Source organism: Elephas maximus, chromosome 9 (assembly GCF_024166365.1).
Source record: "Elephas maximus indicus isolate mEleMax1 chromosome 9, mEleMax1 primary haplotype, whole genome shotgun sequence".
In the NCBI taxonomy this organism is placed as follows: domain Eukaryota; kingdom Metazoa; phylum Chordata; class Mammalia; order Proboscidea; family Elephantidae; genus Elephas; species Elephas maximus.
The window spans coordinates 123,735,611-123,756,191 of NC_064827.1; the positions used below are offsets into that span (position 1 = coordinate 123,735,611).

Below are 20,581 nucleotides of genomic sequence, written 5' to 3' on the forward strand. Positions count from 1 at the left end.
CTTTTTACCCAGCCATATCTTTTGACATTCAAATTTAGTAAACCTGGTTTCCAACGGAAAAGAAAGGATTTACAACTCCTGGTGAAAGAAAAGCCTCAGCCTGATTAATTTTGGTCAGGGGTTACCTTAAAGTAAATATTTAGTTTTGTGGGTAAGAATACCCAAAAATCAAAGCAAGATATCTGCTATCAATTTCTCTCCTTGACAAGCCTGTGAATATGTTATTCTACATGGCAAAAGGAACTTTGCAGATGAAAATGAGGTTAAGGACCTTGACATGGAAATTATCCTGAATTAATCAGTCCTTGAAGGAAAGAACATTTCCCTGTTGTGGTCAGCCGGCGAAAGATCAAAAAACCAAAAAAACCCACTGCCGTTGAGTCGATTCTGACTCATAGCTATCAGGGAGATGCGATTTTGCAACACTGAAGATGAAGGAAGGGCCTTGAGTCAAGGAACTCGGGCTGCCCCTTGAAGCTGGAAAAGGCAAGGATTCTCCCCTCAAGCCTCCAGTAAAAACCAGCCCTGGACAAATATTTTATGGCCTCACTTATATAAAAAGGCAAGAAAAGGCAAATGCATAGAGACCAAAGATTAGTAGTAGTTACCAGGGGCGAGAGAGAGTTGAAAAGGGAGTTTAACAGCATGGAAATATCACATTGATTAAGGGTCAGATTGCATGGTTGATTATTGTAATCACTGTCAATATGTTGTACATATGTAAAAAGTTGAATTGGCAAGAGTTGTTTGATAGATATGTGTATAAGTAACACAGACAAAAAAAGAAAAAAAAGAGAGCGATTAGCTGCTGAGGCTGCTATGTACAACAACCAAACACCTCATGGGGTTTTGTTCCTTGGTTTGGAGGTTTAGGGTTAACGTTTCCTGGGACTTCTCAGTTAATTGGCTTAATAACATGTTTAGTGCTTCTGTTCTGCCTCCTAGTTCATTGCATAATGCCTGCGATCTTAAAAAGCTTGCAAGCAGCCACCCAAGGCACAACAATGGGTCTGTATTCACCTGAAGCAACAGATGAAGAAGGAAAATCAGGAATGGAAGGAGGAAATGCAATGTGTGGCTAATTCCCCCAGTGCATCTTTTACCATGAGGCCAGAAGAACTGGGCGCCTGGCTATCATTACTGAACATTTTGATCAAAGCTTCTACTGAAGAATCCTGGTCAAAAGGGGGAAAATACTAGGACAGAATTTAAAATTCTCATGGACTCCAGACTTCTTGGAGCCATGAAGGTTGAATGAAATCCTAAAACTATTGCCCTGAGATAATCTTGAAACCTTAAACCAAAAATATCCCCTGAAGCCTTCTTAAAATCAAACAATAATTTAGCTTAACTGTAAAAAAATCTTCCTTGAGCATTATACTCTTTTAAGAACTATCTATATGGGATTAAACTGACAACAGCAACTTGATTATATAGGGACCTTTTAAGGGGCAGAGAGTTTATGTTAATAGGGAAGGAACAACTCAGAAAAGGAGGGTGAGAATGGTTGCACAACTTGAAGAATGTAATCAATTTTACTAAATGGTACATGTAGAAACTGTTGAATTGGTGTATGTTTTGCTGTGTATATTCTCAACAACAACAACAAAATAAAATGAAAAAACAAAAAAAGAACCAGCCTTGCTGGACACCTTGATTTTATCCCCATGTGATTCATTTTGTTTTACTGACCTCCAGAAATAAACAAGAAAATAAACTTGTGTTGTTTCCATCACTAATTTTGTGCTAGTTTGTTATGGTGCAGTCCAAATCCAAAACACTCTTAGTGTATCAATTTAAAAAGAAAACCACAGTATTCTGGAAAGGCTGACCACAAATGACCCCAAATGGCCAGTTTTTTTTTGAGCCTCAAGGCTGCCTTCTTAACAGTTTTCTGTTTTCTTCTGTGTTGCCAGGCTATGGAAATTTAATTTATCATTACCTAACCTAGCAATCTCCTCCCTCATCCATCTCTCTGTGGTTGCAGGCTGAGAAACCAGATAAAACAAGAATTTTCAGAATAGTGTCTAAAAATAAGCTTTCCCAGCCGCAAAGCAAGAGCCCAAAGGCTCCCTGGTGAACGAAGGACTCAGCTTCTGTGCGTGGAATTTGCTTCCATTTTCATGTTGAGAGGCCTCTGGAGGTTTCTCTTCTGCTTTTCTCCAGGATACAAATTGCTATTTATGTTTTTAAACGACCAATTCCCCCGCCTTGCCTCACCGTAGTAAAATAAGCGAGCCCCCCGTTTGTTAAAGGGTTAACTCTGTAGCTGTGGGTTGCCCCTCCCCGTCTCGGAGATGCTGAACAAGAACCAGCGCCTTCGGTATCCCTTTCATAAAAAGGAACCGAGGACCAGACGCCGGGGCCGGGAGTGTGCGGCCCGTGTGCATTCACAACAAACGCCGCGCGAGCGGGCACGTTCGTCTCCGCTCCCGGCTGTAAAGGAAGCGCTGAATGGCAGGCCCGGGCGCAGCTCACCTCCGGAAGGGTTCTCTTCACACCCACACCTGACGAAGGCTTCTCCAGCTCTGCCAAAACTAGCTTTTCCTCTCTCCACCACGGCTGGCTCCTCCGTCCCTAGACCTGTGCCATCGGCGCCCCCCCGCGCCCCGCTGCCGTCGGACGGACGATCCCGCCCTTGGTGGAAATGGAACCTTCCACTACCGAGCAAGGCTTTGTTGAATGAGTCATCGGGGTGCCTGCTCATTGGCCGAGGGAGTGCCTGGCGGCGGCTGCAGGCCCGCTTCATTCACAGAAACGCTGGCTTGCCAGCCGGCCCTTTCATTCACACAAACAGAATTCCATTCACACTTTGCTGTTTTTATCTGCTTCTAATGAAGATCACGGTCTGGGGATGAGAGAGCCATTCTGTTTTAGATTTGGGGGGGCTTTGAGAACAGTCGAAATCATCTATGGGGTGTGTGTTTGCTGTTGCTATGCAAGCCGGGGTAAGAGGAGAAAGGAGCGCTGTGTGGCTGTTCTAGCGCCGCGGCCGCGGCGGCGGCGGGCGGGCGGGCGGGCGGGCGGGCGCTCGCTGGAGCCGGTTCCCCGGGCGCAGGGACGCAGGGCGCCTCCCCGCCCCGGGTCCTGGCAGCGGGCTTCGCTCCGCGCGCCCGGGGCCTCGCTCGTTAAACCCTGCTCCTTAGAACTCTTTCAAGACTTGGCTCTTCAGGTGCCACAGACATGTAGGCGTGGGGTGTGAGGGGCTCAGGGTGGCCTAAGAGCAGGCTAGAGGTAAACTCAGCGGCTTGCCTAGAAGTTGGCTGGGAAACTTGGAGTCTGTCTCCCTGTGTCAGGCAAGTTCTCTAACGCAGGATGGAGACGAGCCGAGCTGACTAACCGCAGGCAGGAGTGGGGCTCCAGAGCTTCTGGGGCCGTGAATTTCCAGGTCTCCTAACTGAGGAGGAAGAAGGCCGCTGTGTTTCCCTTCCAGGAGTCTGAATGCTGAAAAGACGGTGTTTTTTTTTTTTTTTTCTGTGGCTCTATGTGTCACAAGGCCAACTGCATTCCTCCTTCCTCACTGCTGGGTTGCAAGCGGCAACTGATGGGATATTGAAATGTGTTTCAAGCTTTTCTTAGCGACGAAACAAGCGCGTTCAGTTGGGATGAAGCTTCTGACACAGCTCCTTTGGAATGGATTGCTGGAGCCTGTTGGCTCCCATCAAAGAAGCCCCCCTCCTCTTCTTCCAGAATAGGAATTCCACTTGACCCTGGCTAAGAAAGGCTGCGGAGAATTAACAGGGAACACACCTGGATTCACACTGGGCACAAGTTCATATGCAGATTAAGAAATTTTTTTTGAGCCACTGCATTGCCACAAAGACGCTTGGCATGGCTGCTCTGTTGATTTGAGAAGAAAAAGAAGAAAAACCCAGGACATTGGTGACATGGGAGTGAATATTCCTTTTTTTGCCATTTAAAAATTACTGTTGCTTTCCAGATCAGAATTCATCAGGATTTGATGAAGATCTGATTCTTAAAAAGGCTTCGTCACATTTTATCGCATGGCTGTCAGACACTTCAGGGCTCACACAGATGGGCTGAGCTTGAAAGATGAAAATGTAATACAGAACCGTGGGTTTCAGAAAGTTGATTTGATTATTTGAAGGCACTGGGTTACCTTTGACACAAACACAGGGTGGGGAGGCAGGGAGGTGAAAACCAAAGGTTAGAAGGAAATATCTGGGAAGGTAGGAAAAGGAAATTTGAGAATTGATTGGCTCTAGTGTGCTGTCAGTGGGTGGAGGTAGTTTTTTTCTCCCCCCTCCCTTTTTGCTACAGGAAGTGATTTGCAGTGTTCCCCGAGCCTTTGTTGAGAAGGGTCTTCTCACTGAGTGAGTCATGCTTCTGCTGTGAGACTTGGCAGCTCTGAGCAGCTGGGATCGCTATCAGAGGAAACTATTACTTTTCCAAATCAACCGTGGAACCATGAGCATTCTCCTTCTGGGTCGGGCCTGTGTCGTTGTTGTTTTTCATGGTGGGAGGGCACAATTTTCTTGCCCCTCTTCCCTTCTTCCAAAAAACTGTGCCGGGGGCACCCGCACCCCACTTTTTGTCCTTGCTCCGTAGAGTGTGGCTCGCCTGCTATGCGAGGCGGTCTGCGCCGGGGCTGGCACCCGCACCGCCCGAGCGAATGCAGGCGAACAGATAGAAGGGCATGCTGCAACGGACCAAGTATAATCGCTTCAGGAATGATTCGGTGACATCAGTCGATGAACTTATCCACAACCTGTCCATGAGCGGCGGCAGCAGCGGCGGCGGCAAGGTCTCAGCGGTGCCCGCGACCTCCGCGGCGTCCCCCTACCTGGTCTCCAGTGAGGCGCTGCGCAAAGCGCCGGACGATGGGCCCAGCAGCCTGGGCCACCTGCTCCACAAGGTGTCCCACCTGAAACTCTCCACCTCGGGCCTCCGTAGCCTCTCGTCCGCCGCGAGGGAGCGGGCCGGCGCCAAGCTCACCGGCAGCTGCAGCGCTCCCAGCCTGGCCGCCGGCGCCCCGGACCGCACATGTGCCCGCGCCCCGGCCCCAGGCAGTGCGCGGCCGGCCCCGAGCGAGATGAGCGCCGCCAGGAAGGGCCGGCCCGGCGAGGAGCTGCTGCCCAGGCACCCCCGGGGCTGGCTGCACGCCAGCGACCAGGTCCTGGGGCCCGGAGTGACGTACGTCGTCAAGGTGGGTGCCAAGGGCCCCGGGTGAGTGATGGTGGCGGTGGTGGTGGAGAAGCGGGGGGTGGGGGGATAAGCTCTTTTCCGGACTCCTTCCCTGCTGGGGCTCCGCAGCCTGGAGGCAGGGAGCTCGGTGACTGTCACCCTAGGAGAGGAAATGAGCGTTCCTTAGCAATCAACTAGCTTGGCAGCAGTGAGGTGGGAACTCCAAATGTGCCTTTCCCGCAACCACTGGGGGAAATTGGAAAAAAAAAAATCGGTTTAACCTCCTTCTGACCCACTCTTCTGATGCGCTGTTGCCACCTCTCTGCAATGTGTCCAGCTAGTGCCTATTTATTGAGCCTCAGCCCCTGTCCCTGTAAGCGGTGGGGCTTGCAGCACCTGCCATCCATTAAAAACACTTTGAGGAGCTGGGGCAGCCTCCTCGGCATGAAAAATGCACGCACTATCACTACTTCAGTTCTGTTTTCCAGGACCCTTAGGCGTGGTGTTTTCTTTCCCCACTGTAGAATTACCAGCTCTTTGCGTGGAAGCCAAAGGCTTTATATAAGATAGATGTGCATCCTAACTCAGCAAGGGTTTCTTTGGTGTTTGTCTCTCATTCACACTTCAGGTTGTTGGTTTACAGCATCAAAAGGAGAATTAGGGAGTATTTTTTTCAGTGGCTGTAACCTTCCATTTAAATAGGCTCAAAGTTTTTTGTTTTTTTTTTTTAAAGAGGGGGAGGCTGGGGCCCCTAGAGCCACAGGCTGGAGAGGACTTTTTTTCCTCCAACACAAGGAATATAAAATCTCACACAATGTGTCCAATACAATTCCTTCCTCATGGACACATTTTATGACATTTAAGGAATCAAATACTCAGCACAGTTCAGTTAGTCTGGCTAAGGGCTTGTTTTCTCCTGGTGCCCGAGGCAGCGTTGACCTACTACTGTTCTCCTGGTGCCCGAGGCAGCGTTGACCCACTACTGTATGGCTCTCAAGCTCTGCTAGACATACACTGCCCAAGGTGCAGAGTGGCCAAAGCCATCTAATTTCAGTCCTGTCATTCCAAGGCATTGCTTTTTATTTAAAAAGAAGTGAGACGCAAACTATCCCTACTGTGTAGTTAATAGCACAGAGAAGCTGGCAGGGTGTCTGGTCTGTAAATATTGGGTACAGATCAAGTTTAAAAATTCAACAGAACACGTCCTCGTGTAACATACAGTCTCTTGGTGGTTTTTGTAACCAGTTAGAGAAAGAGTTAACTTTGTGGTTTACTTCTACCTATATAAAAAAGTACTTATGAATTAATGTGATGACCAGTGTCAAAATAGGGCCTCTTCACTTTTTGAGTATGCTTTTTAATTTAATCTTAGCTTCTGAAAATGGATTATTATATTTACCAAAAGGGATGTAGAATAGCATAAAATATGCATATTTGGATGTGTTTATTATAAAACGAAATGAATAGTCTATTTGTATTGTTTATTTAAGTTATATAATCTGGAGCCAAAAGCAAAAAAGAAAACAAAAACCCTGACAATTTCGAGGTTAAAAAGCAACACCAGGGTATATTACTTCTAGAAAGTGTTAGTATAATTGCAAGCTTAAAAAAGAAAGGAAGAAAGAAAAAGCCTACATTTAAAATAGAAAAATAGATCTTGGCAAAGGTTTTATACTTGTCATGCTGAATATAGAGGATAGTTTTCAAATTGAGGCAGAACTCTAAAACTTATACGTTGAAAGTTTTCTTGATAAAAACCCAAAACATTCACTTTGCTTAGGGCTCTGCTCTTGCTTTTTGAAGAACTAAGGCAGACGTCCAGTTCTAAAGGTCAGATGGGGCAAAACGGTGATGAACATCCTAAAGTAAGTCAGAGAGGCTTAGGCATCCTGTGTAGCTCAGGTTCGTGACTTAGCCCCAGCAGTAACAGGCTGCCAAATCATCAGAGGGCCGGCTCTGCGCAGAGCTGTTTCTGGGTTTTTGGATTACTGTGTCGGACCTCACCCTAAAGGGCGGAGGTGACTCAGGATGCCTAGCAGGATTAATTGCTGCTTCATGCACTCATCATCGGCTCGCCCCCTTCCTTACCAGCAGCTGTGAACGGCATTGCCCCCTGGCTTCCCTGGAGAAGTTTGAAGTCAGGCAGCAAAGGACATCAGATACTAAAGGACACGTTCTTGTGTGTTTGATTCACGTGACCACGTGGCCCTCTGTTGGTGCACATGTGCAAATTTCTGCATTGCCTATGTTGTGTTCAAAAGCATAAACTTATTTTCTTGGAAAAATATAAAGCTGAAAGAAATATTATTTTGGTATTATTTACTGATTTGTGAATAGTTTTATTTTACTTTAAAAGATTTCTGGTAGATAAAATGGGTAATCTTTATAATAAAATGACTGGATATTATTTGAAAAATCTAAAGGTTTAGGGTTTGGAAAAGAATTTATTATTTCTCTTTGGTTTTTATTTATTTATTTATTTTCTAAATTCAGGATGAGCCCCAAATGTTTTTCAGTTTCTTGGAAAATTTATATGCTGTATAATTATAGAATTCCCTCTCATAGAAATACCTACTTATAGATAGATAACATTAAGATATTGCACACAAAAACTATTATTCAAAAATATTTTAGAATCTCTTTCTAAACATTCCAGTCACGTGGAATCTTTTAAATACAGAACTCTGGTGAATTTTGATCGTCTAGTAAACTTCAAACTATTTGTCCAGCAGCTTGTAGTAGTAATAATGAAGGTTATAAAATTTAAGAATGGAAAAAGTTCTCCTGAGCAACACTACGATTCAGAGCTCCTGGCATGCTTAATCAGTCCTTCATGCCCGGGATGTGTGTTTGCTGTCACAGCACCCGAGGTTATGCAAACACGGAAGGCTCCCAGGGCAGCAGCCTCACGCTTTGCATTTCTGGGAGACAGGCCTCATCCACAAACCTGCTTACCCCTAAGTATGCGTGACACTTGTTTTTGCCTTTTGGTATCATAAATAGGAAAGAACGAGAAAATATTCCTTTGATAGAAAAGAAAAACCCATATAGCAACGACAATAAATATTTTCATTTATAACTCCATTTAAAAACTTAAATCAGTTTCATATTTGGACATAACAGGCTAACAGACATACGAACAAGTGTTGATTACACTAGCTGCCCACCTTAAAATTCTACTTGTCTAAGGCCAATGTTTGGTCAGAACCCCAGCTGTCCCTGGATTGTGCTAATGGGCTTTAGCAGGTCCCAAAGGCTGTAAAGCTTTCCTCCTCCTAGGAGCGCTGGTGGCGCAGTGGTTAAGAGCTCGGCTACTAACCAAATGCATGGCAGTTTGAATCCACCAGCCATTCCTTGGAAATTCTATGGGGCGGTTGTACTCTGTCCTGTAGGATCGCTGTGAGTTGGACTTGACGGCAATGGGTTTGGTATTTTTGTTTCGTTTTTTGCTTTTTGCTTTATGGGCACGTGGCCCATGGCCCAACAGCTTTAGAAAAGACACAAACAGTTCATGGTAGGGGGCGGGGGGGGGGGTGCGGTGCGGGGAGGGTTCAGTTCTTAAAAGTAGCTGCTGGACTGAAATAGTACTGTCTGAAGACAAATAGAAGCTTGCCGTTCAGTTTTAGAACTGCCTGAGTCCATCTTATGATGTGGGCAGTGTAGCCTGAGCAGGGAGCCAACGCTGCGGGTGCTACACAGAGGTTAGCCTTTAGCCCCAGGCTGGGTCCCCAAAGAAGGGCATGTCACATCACTGACTTAAAACAGGGTAAGAAGTGATGACGGCTGGCGTGAAATCCTCTGAACTGAGGGCCCAATAGCAGGAACTGGGAGGCCTGATTTAAAAGCTGTGACTTTGGGGTGCTCGCAGCTTACAGCTATTCCCCATTCAGTGAGAAATTGGATTATGCTATTCATAAATATTTGTGAAGGCTCACTCAGACTTACTCAGGTTTCAGTCCATGGACTGTACTAACACTTCGCTCCAAGCTATTCATAGCAGATTGTAACAATCAGAAAATGAACGAACTGTTTTCTGTTGTGTTGGATTGTTTTCCTTTTGAAATAAGGCCTTGTTTTCACCAGAACGCTTTCAAAATTATTTTATTTCTTCCATTTATGAATCTGAAGATATGTAGGGAGGTATAAATTATTTGTGTTATTTAAGAATACTGTGTTGGTCTTTATAGATGGTTTTTATAAAATGCATTTATTCTAAAATTTATTCTTAACTGGTATTTTTTTTCTTCAGTTGACAGACTATAAAAATATCTTAAATATTCTTTTCTGAGCACTATATTGTTTCAGTAACAGTGAGCAAAGATCATAAAAATAGTCATCAGCAAAGTTATTTAAAATATATCCATGATATTTTATTACGTGGAAATTGATTGAATATCGTTTTCGTTCTAGATTAAAAAAAAAATTTCTTGTTGAGAAGTCTAACTTTAAAAGTTGATCCATTCTTAAAACAGCTTAAAAATCCTGATAATATGGGTAGCTTGCATATGAATATTATCCAAATGTTTTGAAATATGTTTAACAAGTTCTTTTGACATTGATAGACAAAGTTATTGATTTGATCTGGAAGCGTGGCTGGTGTGTTAAATGTTTGTGCACACTTACACAAATGGGTAGACAACCTGTGATGACTTTTGACAGGGTCTGTTTTTCTTTTTGTTAGAAAATAGTAAATGTTGTTTCAAGAAATACCTGATTCTCAGAAATACTGGATTATGTCATTCATTTCATATTCATGTTCAAGAAAAAATAATTCTGAAAGATAAACAATTCAAAAAAAATTTTTAATTGTGCTTTAGGTGAAAGTTTGCAGAGCAAATTAGTTTCTCATTAAATAATTAATATACAAATTGTCTTGTGACATTGGTTGCCAATCCCACAATGTGTCAACACTCTCCCCTTCTTGACCTTGGAGTCACCATTTCCATTTGCCCAGTTTTCATGTGCCTTCCTGCCTTCTTGTCTTTGCTTTTGGGCTGGTGTGCCAGTTTAGTCTGGTATATGTGGTGTTATTGTTTGTTTTATAAAAAAAATTATAGGCCTGTCTAATTTTTGGCTTAAAGGTGAACTTCAGGAGTCACTTCAGTACTGAGTTAAAAAGGTGTCTGGGGGCCATATTCTTGGGGTTTCTCCAGCCTCTGTCACACCAGTAAGTCTGTTTTTTTTTTTTTTTTTTTGTAAGTTTGGATTTTGTTCTAAGTTTTTCTCCAGCTCTGTCTGGGACCCTCTACTGTCATCCCTGTCAGAGCAGTAGGTGGTGGTAGCTGGGCACCATCTTTTGCTGGACTCAGTCTGGTGAAGGCTGTGGTAGTTTTGGTCCGTTAGTCCTTTGGACTAATCTTCCCCTTGTGTCTGGTTTTCTACATTCTCCTTTGCTCCAGATCGGGTGGAACCAGTAGATGTATCTTTGACAGCCACTCGCAAGCTTTTAAGATCCCAGGCACTACTCACCAAAGTAGGATGTATAACATTTTCTTTATAAACTGTGTTATGGCAGTTGAGCTAGATGTCCCCAAGACCATGGTCCCAGCCCTCAGCCCAGTAACTTGGTCCCTCAGGGAGTTTGGATAGGTCTATGAAGTTTCTATGACTTTGTCTTGGTCAAGTTGTGCTGACTTCCCCAATATTGTGTACTGTCTTGCCCTTCACCAAAGTTACCACTTATTTATTGTCTAGTTAGTGTTTTTCCCTCCCCATTCCTCCATCTGGTGTAACCATCAAAGATTGTTTCTTTCTGTGTGTAAACCTTTTCATGAGTTTTTATAATAGTGGTCTCGTACAGTGTTTGTCCTTTTGTGATTGACTTATTTCACTCAGCATAATGCCCTCCAGATTCATCCATGTCGTGAGATGTTTCGAAGATTCATCATTGTTCTTTATCATTGCGTGGTATTCCATTGTGTGTATATGCCATAGTTTGTTTATCCACTCATCTGTTGATGGGCACTTTGGTTGTTCCCATCTTTTTGCTATTGTAAACAATGCTGCAATGAAATGCGTGTGCATATGTCTATTCCTGTGACAACTCTTATTTCTGTAGGATATATTCCTAGGAGTGGGATTGCTGTATCCTATAGTACTTCTATTTCTAGCTTTTAAAGAAAGTGCCATATCATTTTCCAAAATGATTGTACCGTTTTGCATTCCCACAAGCAGCGCATAAGAGTTTCAATCTCCCCGCAGCGTCTCCAACATTTGTTATTTTCTGTTTTTTTTTTTTTTTGATTAGTGCCAGTAATGTTGGGGTGAGATGATATTTCATCATAGTTTCAATTTGCATTTCTCTAACGGCTAGCGCCCTTGAGCATTTCCTCATGTGTCTGTTAGCTGCCTGAATGTCTTCTTTGATGAAGGGTCTGTTCATATCTTCCCCATTTATTAACTGGATTATTTGTCTTTTTGTTGCAGAGGTGTTGGATTTTCTTATATATTTCAGAGATCAGGCCTTTGTCAGATATGTCACATCCAAATTTTTTTTCCCAGTCTGTAGGTTCTCTTTTTACTCTTTTAATGAGCATAAGTGTTTAATTTTTAGAAGATCCCAGCATTTTGCTTCTCTTCTTGTGTTTGCGTGTTGTTAGTTATGGTTTGTATCCTATTTACTCCATACATTAGGGCCCCTCTTGTAGACCCTATAATTTCTTCCATGATCTTTATAGTTTTTGGTTTTATACATAGGTTTTTGATCTATTTTGAATTAGTTTTTGCATATGGTATGAGGTGTGGGTCCTGTTTTCATTTTTTTAAATATGGATATCCAGTTTTGGCAGCACCATTTCTTAATTTGCCATTTAATTGAGTATGGGCCTTTGTCAAAGATTAGGTGACTGTAAATGGATGGATTTTTATTTGGGTTTTTTAATTTGGTTCCATTGGTCAATGTCTCTGTCATTGTACCAGTAACAAGCTGTTTTGATTACTGTAGCTGTATCGTAGGTTCTGAGGTCAGGTATTGCCTCCTACTTTGTTCTTCTTCTGCAGTGATGCGTTACTTATCCCAGTCCTCTTTCCTTTCCATATAAGGTTAATGATTAGTTTCTTGCAGTAGTGTTTTGTAGTTTTCTTTGCATAGGTCTTTTACATCCCTGGTTAGATTTATTCCAAAGTATTTAATTGTTTAGGGGCTATTATAAAATGGTATTGCTTTCCTGATTTCCTTTTTGTAGTTCCCTTTATTGACGTATGGGAATCCAACTGATTTTTGTATGTTTATCTTGTACCTCCCAACTCTGCTGAATCTTTCTATTAGTTCTAGTAGTTTTCCTGTGGAGTCTTTGGGTTCTCTATGCATGCGAACAGGGATAATTTTACTTCTTCCTTACCAATTTGAATGCCCCTTTATTTCTTTTTCTTGCCTTATTGCTCTAGCTAGGACTTCCAGCACTATGTTAAATAGCAGTGGTGATAAAGGGCATCCTTGTCTCATTCCTGTTCTCAGGGAACATGTTTTCAGCCTCTCTGTTGAGAATGATGTTGGCTGTAGGTAGATGCCCTTTATTCTGTTCCTATTTTATTGAAAGTTTTTTTCTCAAGAATGGGTGTTGGAATTTACAGCAGGGAACCAGAGACATCAATATGTAAATGACAGCAATGTCAGAACAATGAAAGGGGGAATAAATGATATAGGTATAGAGCTTTCAAATGGAGAGGAAGTCAAGGTGAGATCAAGTAATAAAAGACAGGTTCAAACTTAGGAAGATGGGGTAAATTTTAAGGTAAACACAAAGAAAATTAACAAATCTATTCATCAGAGTAAAGAATAAAAACATAAATTCTCAGTAAACACGAAGTCTACAAAAATGAAAGAAATGAAGAGAAATTCTCCAAACAAAAGGAACTCAGCCCAGGAGAGTAAGAGGAACAAAGAAAACTTCAGCACCACATACACACACAAAAGCACTACAAAATGACAGCAAAAAACTCACACCTATCATAATCACACTGAACATAAATAGCTTAAATGCACCCTTAAAGAGAGAGTGAATGAATTAAAAAAATCCATCAATATGCTGTCTACAATAGACACACCTTAGACACAAAGACATAAATCTGTTAAAAATCAAAGGATGGAAAAAACAAACAAACAAACATCAAGCAAACAGCAATCAAAAAAGAGCAGGAGTGACAATACTCAACTCAGATAAAATAGAATTTAAGGCAAAATCCACCATAAAAGAAAAAGAAGGACATTATATGATGATTAAAGGGACAATTCACCATGATGACACAATTATAATAAATATCTGTGCACCCAACGACAGGGTTCAAAAATACATGAAACGAGGTCTAATAGCATTGAAAAAAGAAATTGCCAGTTCCACAATAGTAATAGGAGACTTCAACATACCACTCTTGGTAAAAGAAAGAATATCTAGAAAGAAACTCCACAAAGATACAGATGGTCTAAAGGCCACAATCAACCAATTTGACCACATAAACATATTTAGAACATTCCACCCAACAGCACAACCTGCGTTATGCAGATGAGTCAACCTTGCTTGCTGAAAGTGAAGAGGACTTGAAACACTTATGTTACCGGGTGGCAACCCCAGGCTTGTGCTTGGCGTGATTCGTACTGGCCAATAAACGAGAGACTGAGGTGGGAGAACGGGAAAGGCCACTTCATTTCGTTGCAGAAGGAAACAGAGTCAGTTGGAACTGCTGCTGCCAAGACGGCTCTTCAAGGGCAGGCAGGCAAGGTAATTTTAAAGATGTTTACAAGTAGGGAGTTCATACAAGTTACATAAGCAACATTCTTAATCATACCATGCAGGTGCAATGGGGTTTACATACAACCTCCAAGCAAAACCAGGATTTGAATGCAAAGCAGGAAGTGGGGGAGCTCAGCAAAGGAACCCATTTTTCAATACAACACTGTAGGGGAAGAATCCAGGTAAATACAGCACCGTGGGGTCTGTGTCTCACTTACCGATGAAGATAAAAGACTATAGCCTTCAATATGGATTATACCTCAACATAAAGGAAACAAACATCCTCACAACCGGACCAATAAGTAACATCATGATAAATGGAGAAAAGATTGAAGTTGTCAAGGATTTCATTTTACTTGTATCCACAATCAACACCCATGGAAACAGCAGTCAAGAAATCAGAAGACGCATTGCAAATCTGCTGCAAAAGACCTCTTTAAAATGTTAAAAAGCAAAGAAGTCAACTTGAAAGAGTGCCTGACCCAGCCATGGTGTTTTCAGTTGCCTCATATGCTTTTTTTTTCATATGCATGTGAAAGCTGTACCATGAATAAAGAAGATCAAAGAAGAATTGACGCCTTTGAATTGTGGTGTTGGTGAAGAATATTGCATATACCATGGACTGCCAAAAGAACAAACAAATCTGTCTTGATAGAAGTACAACCAGAATGCTTCTTAGAAGCAAGGATGGCGAGACTACGTCTCATATACTCTGGACATGTTGTCAGGAGGGATCAGTCCCTGGAGAAGGGCACCATGCTCGGTAAAGAAGAGGGTCAGCTAAAAAGTGAAAGACCTGCAATGAGATGGATTGACACGGTGGCTGCAACAATGGGCTCAATCATAACAATGATTGAGAGGATGGCACAGGACTGGGCAGTGTTTCGTTCTATTGTACATAGGGTTGCTATGAGTTGGAATCAGTTTGATGGCACCTAGCAACAACAACAACAACAACACCCAACAACAGCAAAGTATACGTTTTTTTTCTAGTGCACATTGAACTTTTTCCAGAATAGATAGCATCTTAGGCCACAAAGCAACCCTCAATAAAAATCCAAAACATTTAGATAATACGAAGTGTCTTCTCTGATCACAGTGCCATAAAAGTAGAAATTAATAACAAGAAGAGCAAGGAAAAAAAAAAAAAACATGGAAACCGCGTAACACCTTGCTTGAAAACCACTGGGTAATAGAAGAAATCAAAGATGGAATAAAAAAATTACTAGAATCAAAAGAGAATGAAAACACATCATACCAAAACCTTTGGGACACAGCAAAGGCAGTGCTCACACATCAACAAAGGAGAAAGGGATGAAATCAGAATGTTAGCTTTACAACTCGAACAAATAGAGAACAGAAAAGAAAGCGTACAGCCACCAGAAGAAAGGAAATAATAAACATCAGAGAAGAAATAAATGCGATACAGAATAAAAAAACAGTAGAAAGAATCAACAAAACCAAAAGTTGGCTCTTTGAAAGGATCAACAAAATTGACAAACTGTTGGCCAAAATGACGAAAGAGAAACAGGAGTGGAAGCAAATAACCCAAATAAGAAATGAAATGGGGGACATTACAACAGACCCAACTGAAATAAAAAGGATTATTACAGAGTACTGTGAAAAACTGCACTCCAACAAATTTGAAAACCTAGAGGAAATGGACAAATTTCTAGAAACACACTACCTACACAAACCTAACACAAACTAAGGTAGAAAATATGAACAGACCCATAACAAGAGAAGAGATTGTAAAGGTAATAAAAAAATACACCTAACGAAAAACGATTCTGTCCCAGATGCGTTCACTGAAGAATTCTACCACCAGCTCACACCAGCACTACTCAAACTATTTCCGATCATAGACTAGGAAGGGATACTTCTGAATTCATTCTATGAAGCCAGCATAACTCTGATACCAAAGCCAGGCAAAGACACCACACACACACAAAAAAAATTACAGACCAATGTCTGCCATGAATATAGATGCAAAAATTCTCAACGAAATTCTAGCCAGTCAAATTCAGCATCATATTAAAAAAAAGTATACCCTGACCAAGTAGCATTCATACCAGCTATGCGAAGATTAGAAAATCAATCAACGTAATACTCCACATAAATAAAACAGAAGAATCACATGATCATCTCTTTTGATTCTATAGAGAATAGACTTCTTGCTCTACTGCCTTTCCAATAAATTTATCTTTGAATAGATGTCACATTTTTGAGGAATATATGATAAATACTATTTAATCAAAGTCCTGGTAACTGAAAACCTAGGTAGCAAACATTCAAAACACACTTAGGAGACTGACAGATGTTCCAGCAAATAGGCATGGCGTGAAGGATGCCCTAAGCCTGCGCTAAGCCCAAACTAGGCCTACTGAGGTTTCCTGGCCCAGCTGAGAGCTAGCACATCTGGACAGGGGCTGCACTTTGCCACTTCCTTTAGTGGGGCTTGAGAAGTCAGTCCACCTTCTGGACCTTGCTTTTCCCACTGCAGGAAGGTGAGAGAAGTGTACTGGGGTCAGTGTCTGTGTCTTGGGAGCCTTGCCAAGGCAGAAGTGGCGGGACATCCTGAATAGGACAGGTCCTCGCACCAGTATCCAGTGTTGAGAAGAGGTGGACTTACAGAAATGAAATGTAATATCTGGAGTGTGCTTCCCCTGCTTAGCTCCCCGCTGGGTTGCTGTGGCCAGGGCCAGACTCAGAACATTTGTTGGGGTTCAGAGGGAGCCACGATGATGAGTCAGCACTTTAAATGAAACTATCCAAAGAAAAATAAAATTAAGTGGAATTACTTAATTTAGAAATAAGAGGGTTTCAGATGTAATGGAAGGAAATGGCCAGTTGTGCATATTTTCTGAGTAAAGGGCAAGAAAAAAATTGAAATTTGTTGTAAGAGATCTGCAATATGCAGTGGATAAAATATATCTTTATGGTGGAAGGCATTAAGCATCGGAATGGCCAACAGAGTGGGTGGATGTTGACCCTAGTTGGTGTGTGTGTGTGCATGTGTGTTCATACCAGGATGGATATTGATTGTGTGTGTGTGTGTCCAATTGCCAAATAGGGTGAAGACTGATCATGGTGTGCATGTAACTGCACCATAGGATGGGTGCTGAACGTGGTTGGTGTGTGTGTGTCGTACTTATCCAACAGGATAGATGTTGATTATAGTAGGTGTGGGTAGTTGCATACTAGGATGGATATTGACCATGATGTGTGTGTGTGTGTATGTGTGTGTGTGTAACAGTACCACACAATAGGATGGATGTTGACCATGCGATTTGTGTATGTGTGTGTGCAGCCGAACAACAAGCCTTACCAGCTGCTTTTGTTCCTGCAAGTTCGCCAGCCATTTTCAGTCGAGGTGAAAAAAGCTTCACGTTTTGTCCCCATTTTAATTCCACCTCCCCCGCCCCCCGCAAAGAACAACAGCAGCAGCCGCAGCAGCAACAACGACAGTCCACTGCTGTGTACGTTAGTTTGTGTCTCCCAGTATTAGAATTGGTGATTTTTCCCTGAAAGATCATTTCAGAATTTTAGAATAGCCATGATCACAAATACACGGAATGGCACTAGTTATACTAGTGGGTGGGGTAGGGAGTTGGAATCTCCCCGTGAACCACTAGGTCGTCAGAAAGATGCTAGGTGCCAAAGGCTGAGTTTCCATAGTTACAGGGAGCACTGTGCTTCCTCATCTTGGGGAAGATGCAGTATGTACCTTGGTGCCACTGGACACCCCTGGAGGAAAAGGACCGGTTGCAGCTCTTGCCAGTGAGCTAACATCTCCGCTTCTGGCCAGTGCCTCTGGCTGGGACAAGCCCTTCACTCCTGCCAAGGCGGATGGTGGCCACTTAACTTAGCTCCATGGGCTCTTTGATTTATGGATTCTGGGCTCCCACTTGTTTTGTTCCATAGCTGGCCACCATGCAGTGAAGATTTGGGATTCTAGCCATGAGTTCAGGCTCCTTGAGGAACTGTGGTGAGACCTAGAAGGTGAGGGAGAAACTGCAGAGGAGGGATGAGCCAAGGAGGAGGAGTAGGTGCCTTCTTGTCTTCCATTAGAGCCCACAGGTTACTGAAGTCCCCAGAAGCTGTCCGAATATCTGAAGCCTCTCAAAGCTGAGACTTGAGAAAAAATACTCAAAGAGTACATTGTTACAGTGCTGTTTGTTTCAGACCTGAAGCTGCCCTAGTGTGCCATCTGAAATGTATTTTCCTAAAGTGAAGAATCCCCTCAAAAAGGCTTTTCCTGACTTCTGTATATTGAGTAGACAGGAAAAGAAACAAAGATTTCATCCTAATTATAAGAACTTAAGCTTGCACAAGCCCTTCAGATGAAACTTGGCCTGAACCCAATCTCACAACAGAAGTGCTCTCTGCTAAGATCATCCTGACCAATTTCATTTTATCAAATCCCATTAAGTATAATTGTTTGGCAGTCTGTAGGGACCTGCTGACAATATGTTTAATACTATTGCTTATTACTGGGCAAATATTAAAACTTTCTAAAGCCACCTGCCCAAATACAAACCTTATATTAAAAAAAAAATTAAAATGAAAACAGGGTTTTAACTCTATCGGTGAAGAACTAGCCGCCAGCCTGGTTTTTAGCAGAAATACCAAAGCATTTTCCCGAGTCCTTTTATGGTTTCTGGGACAAGAGTATCCCAACCACTTTTCATGCCTCTGGAGCTCTTTGGGAAGGAGGTAGCCCGTGTTTAACGCATTTAGCCTCAAGGTGGGAGGGAGCCTCTTGAAATGTGTGAAACTCAAGAACACTGAATTGGAGCCTCATTTTTGTGTAGATTGAGCATTATCTTAGGTGATACCTCCTGGATGTGTGAATTTTCTAAACTTTTGACAGGTTTGCCTGTATTTCTATGAGATAAGCCTCCTCACCATTTTTCCCAGTTACTATGTTCTCATAAGAATATACTTATCTCTATAATAAACTATTGCTAGACTTCATTCAGTCATAGTGACCATTTTCTCCTTTATGCCATTCATTGTTTCCAGATGTTACTGGCTCCCTGCTTTTCTAGTTTCTGACAGTAAATAATGCCTTTGCAATAAGGAATAATGCATTGCTGTGGTACTTTTCAAGGCTTGAACTCCTATAAGTTATTCTTACCCTGCATTCAATCTTAGGGCCCAATCACCGCTTCCACGTGTGGAATGCACGGCTGTGAGCAGTTCTGCAGAATTCCAGGGCAGCTGCTTCTGTTTCTAGCTGTTAGCACTGCTTTGCTTTTGCAGTGATGAACGATGCATTTTAGTGGTAATTTTCCTGAGATTAAAAAAATCCCTTGGCTTTATTTATTTGGGCTGTAAGTACTGCTTTTGCAGTAAGGAAGAATGCATTGTACCATGTTTGAAAAGTTTCATGAAAAATAATAAAAAGGCTAAGAAGGAGACTAGAATAAAATGTATATGCAGTCATTGCCCAGTGCCTTCATGTTTTACCTCATATTTGCAAATTTTAAAGAAATTAAAAACAAACAAACAAAACGATTTTATCATTGACTCATGCCGGCAGGATTTAGGATGCACAGGACCTATGAGGTCCCAGATAATGGGTATCAAAAGCCATAACTCATAACAAAAATGTTGAATTGATCCTTTAATCAACATGCTTTCAATTAATGAAAACACAAGGTACCAACAAAAAATTCAAAGGAGAACATAATTGAGCCTTGAAAGGGCTAAAGAAGGATTAGAAAAACAAACAAACAAAAAAAGCTCTTTAAAGAAAGACAAAACAATGAAAATGTGACTATTGTGAGTGTTCTTCGTCTTGAGGAGTCAGCCTCTCACAGTAACACACTGATCCTCTTGAAGATGGATGTGAATATGGTGACTAAATGTTAATTATGTGGGTATTTGTGTATTTCATCACCCTCAAGTACGTTAGTTTTTCTGTTAATAAAGTGAATAAAACAGTTGTGTTTCAGCCTTGGTGGTCTCTCCCCACGGCCCCTCTTAGCTGCATAAGCTACACTCCAGGCTTATAGAGGATATATATGGCCTGTGGCAAGCTCACAGTTTAGTTCCTATGTGGGGCACTGGGCTGTACCAAGTCGAATCCCAAATAACTCTCTTTGTCTTCCAGCATGGAGCTCATGCCTTCTTGCTTCTTCCCTCCTTGGGCTCAGTTTGGACCCCTCAGGTCTTCCTAAGCAGAGGGCCACTCAGATAGGAGGTCCCTGCACTCTCACTTGCTGGGAGGAGTCTAGAGAGCCAGGAGAGAAAGAGAGCTTTGACTCCTTTTGTCCAACCCTCTCTGAATCTGAGGGGGGAGTGTGTGTGTGTGTGTGTGTGTGTGTGTGTATGTGTGTGTGTGTGTGTGTGTGTGTGAATTGACAGCCAGTCCCCAGGTGGTGCAAATGATTAACATCTTAACATCTTTGGCTGCTAGCAGAAAGGTTGGAGGTTTGAGTCCACCTGGTGGGGCTTTGGAAGAAAGACCTGATAATCTACTTCTGAACAGTAACTTTTTCATGATGAGAGGAAGGATCAGGAGAAATGTCAACATCAGGAGGCTGGGCTCCACTGTCAGACAGGTGGCAAGGTCTCCAGACCCTCTTATTTGTCCATCTGACCTCAGAGTCTCTCAGAGTATCTCTATAGTAATTCCCCAAGTCCTCCCTCCAGAGAAACATCCCACCAGTTTCCCAACTCACCTTGTACTGATCATCTAC

At 42.5% G+C, this 20,581-nt stretch overlaps 1 protein-coding gene across 1 annotated transcript in view; it reads left to right on the forward strand.

Moving 5' to 3' along the window:
• The first annotated feature begins 4,255 nt into the window (after positions 1–4,255).
• The window catches only part of SHC3 (SHC adaptor protein 3), a 292,272-nt gene continuing 275,946 nt past the window's right edge, over positions 4,256–20,581 (forward strand). The window contains exon 1 of the mRNA XM_049895033.1: positions 4,256–5,167. Coding sequence (XP_049750990.1) covers positions 4,658–5,167 — 510 coding nt within the window. The 5' untranslated portion in view covers positions 4,256–4,657. The remainder of the gene's footprint in view (positions 5,168–20,581) is intronic.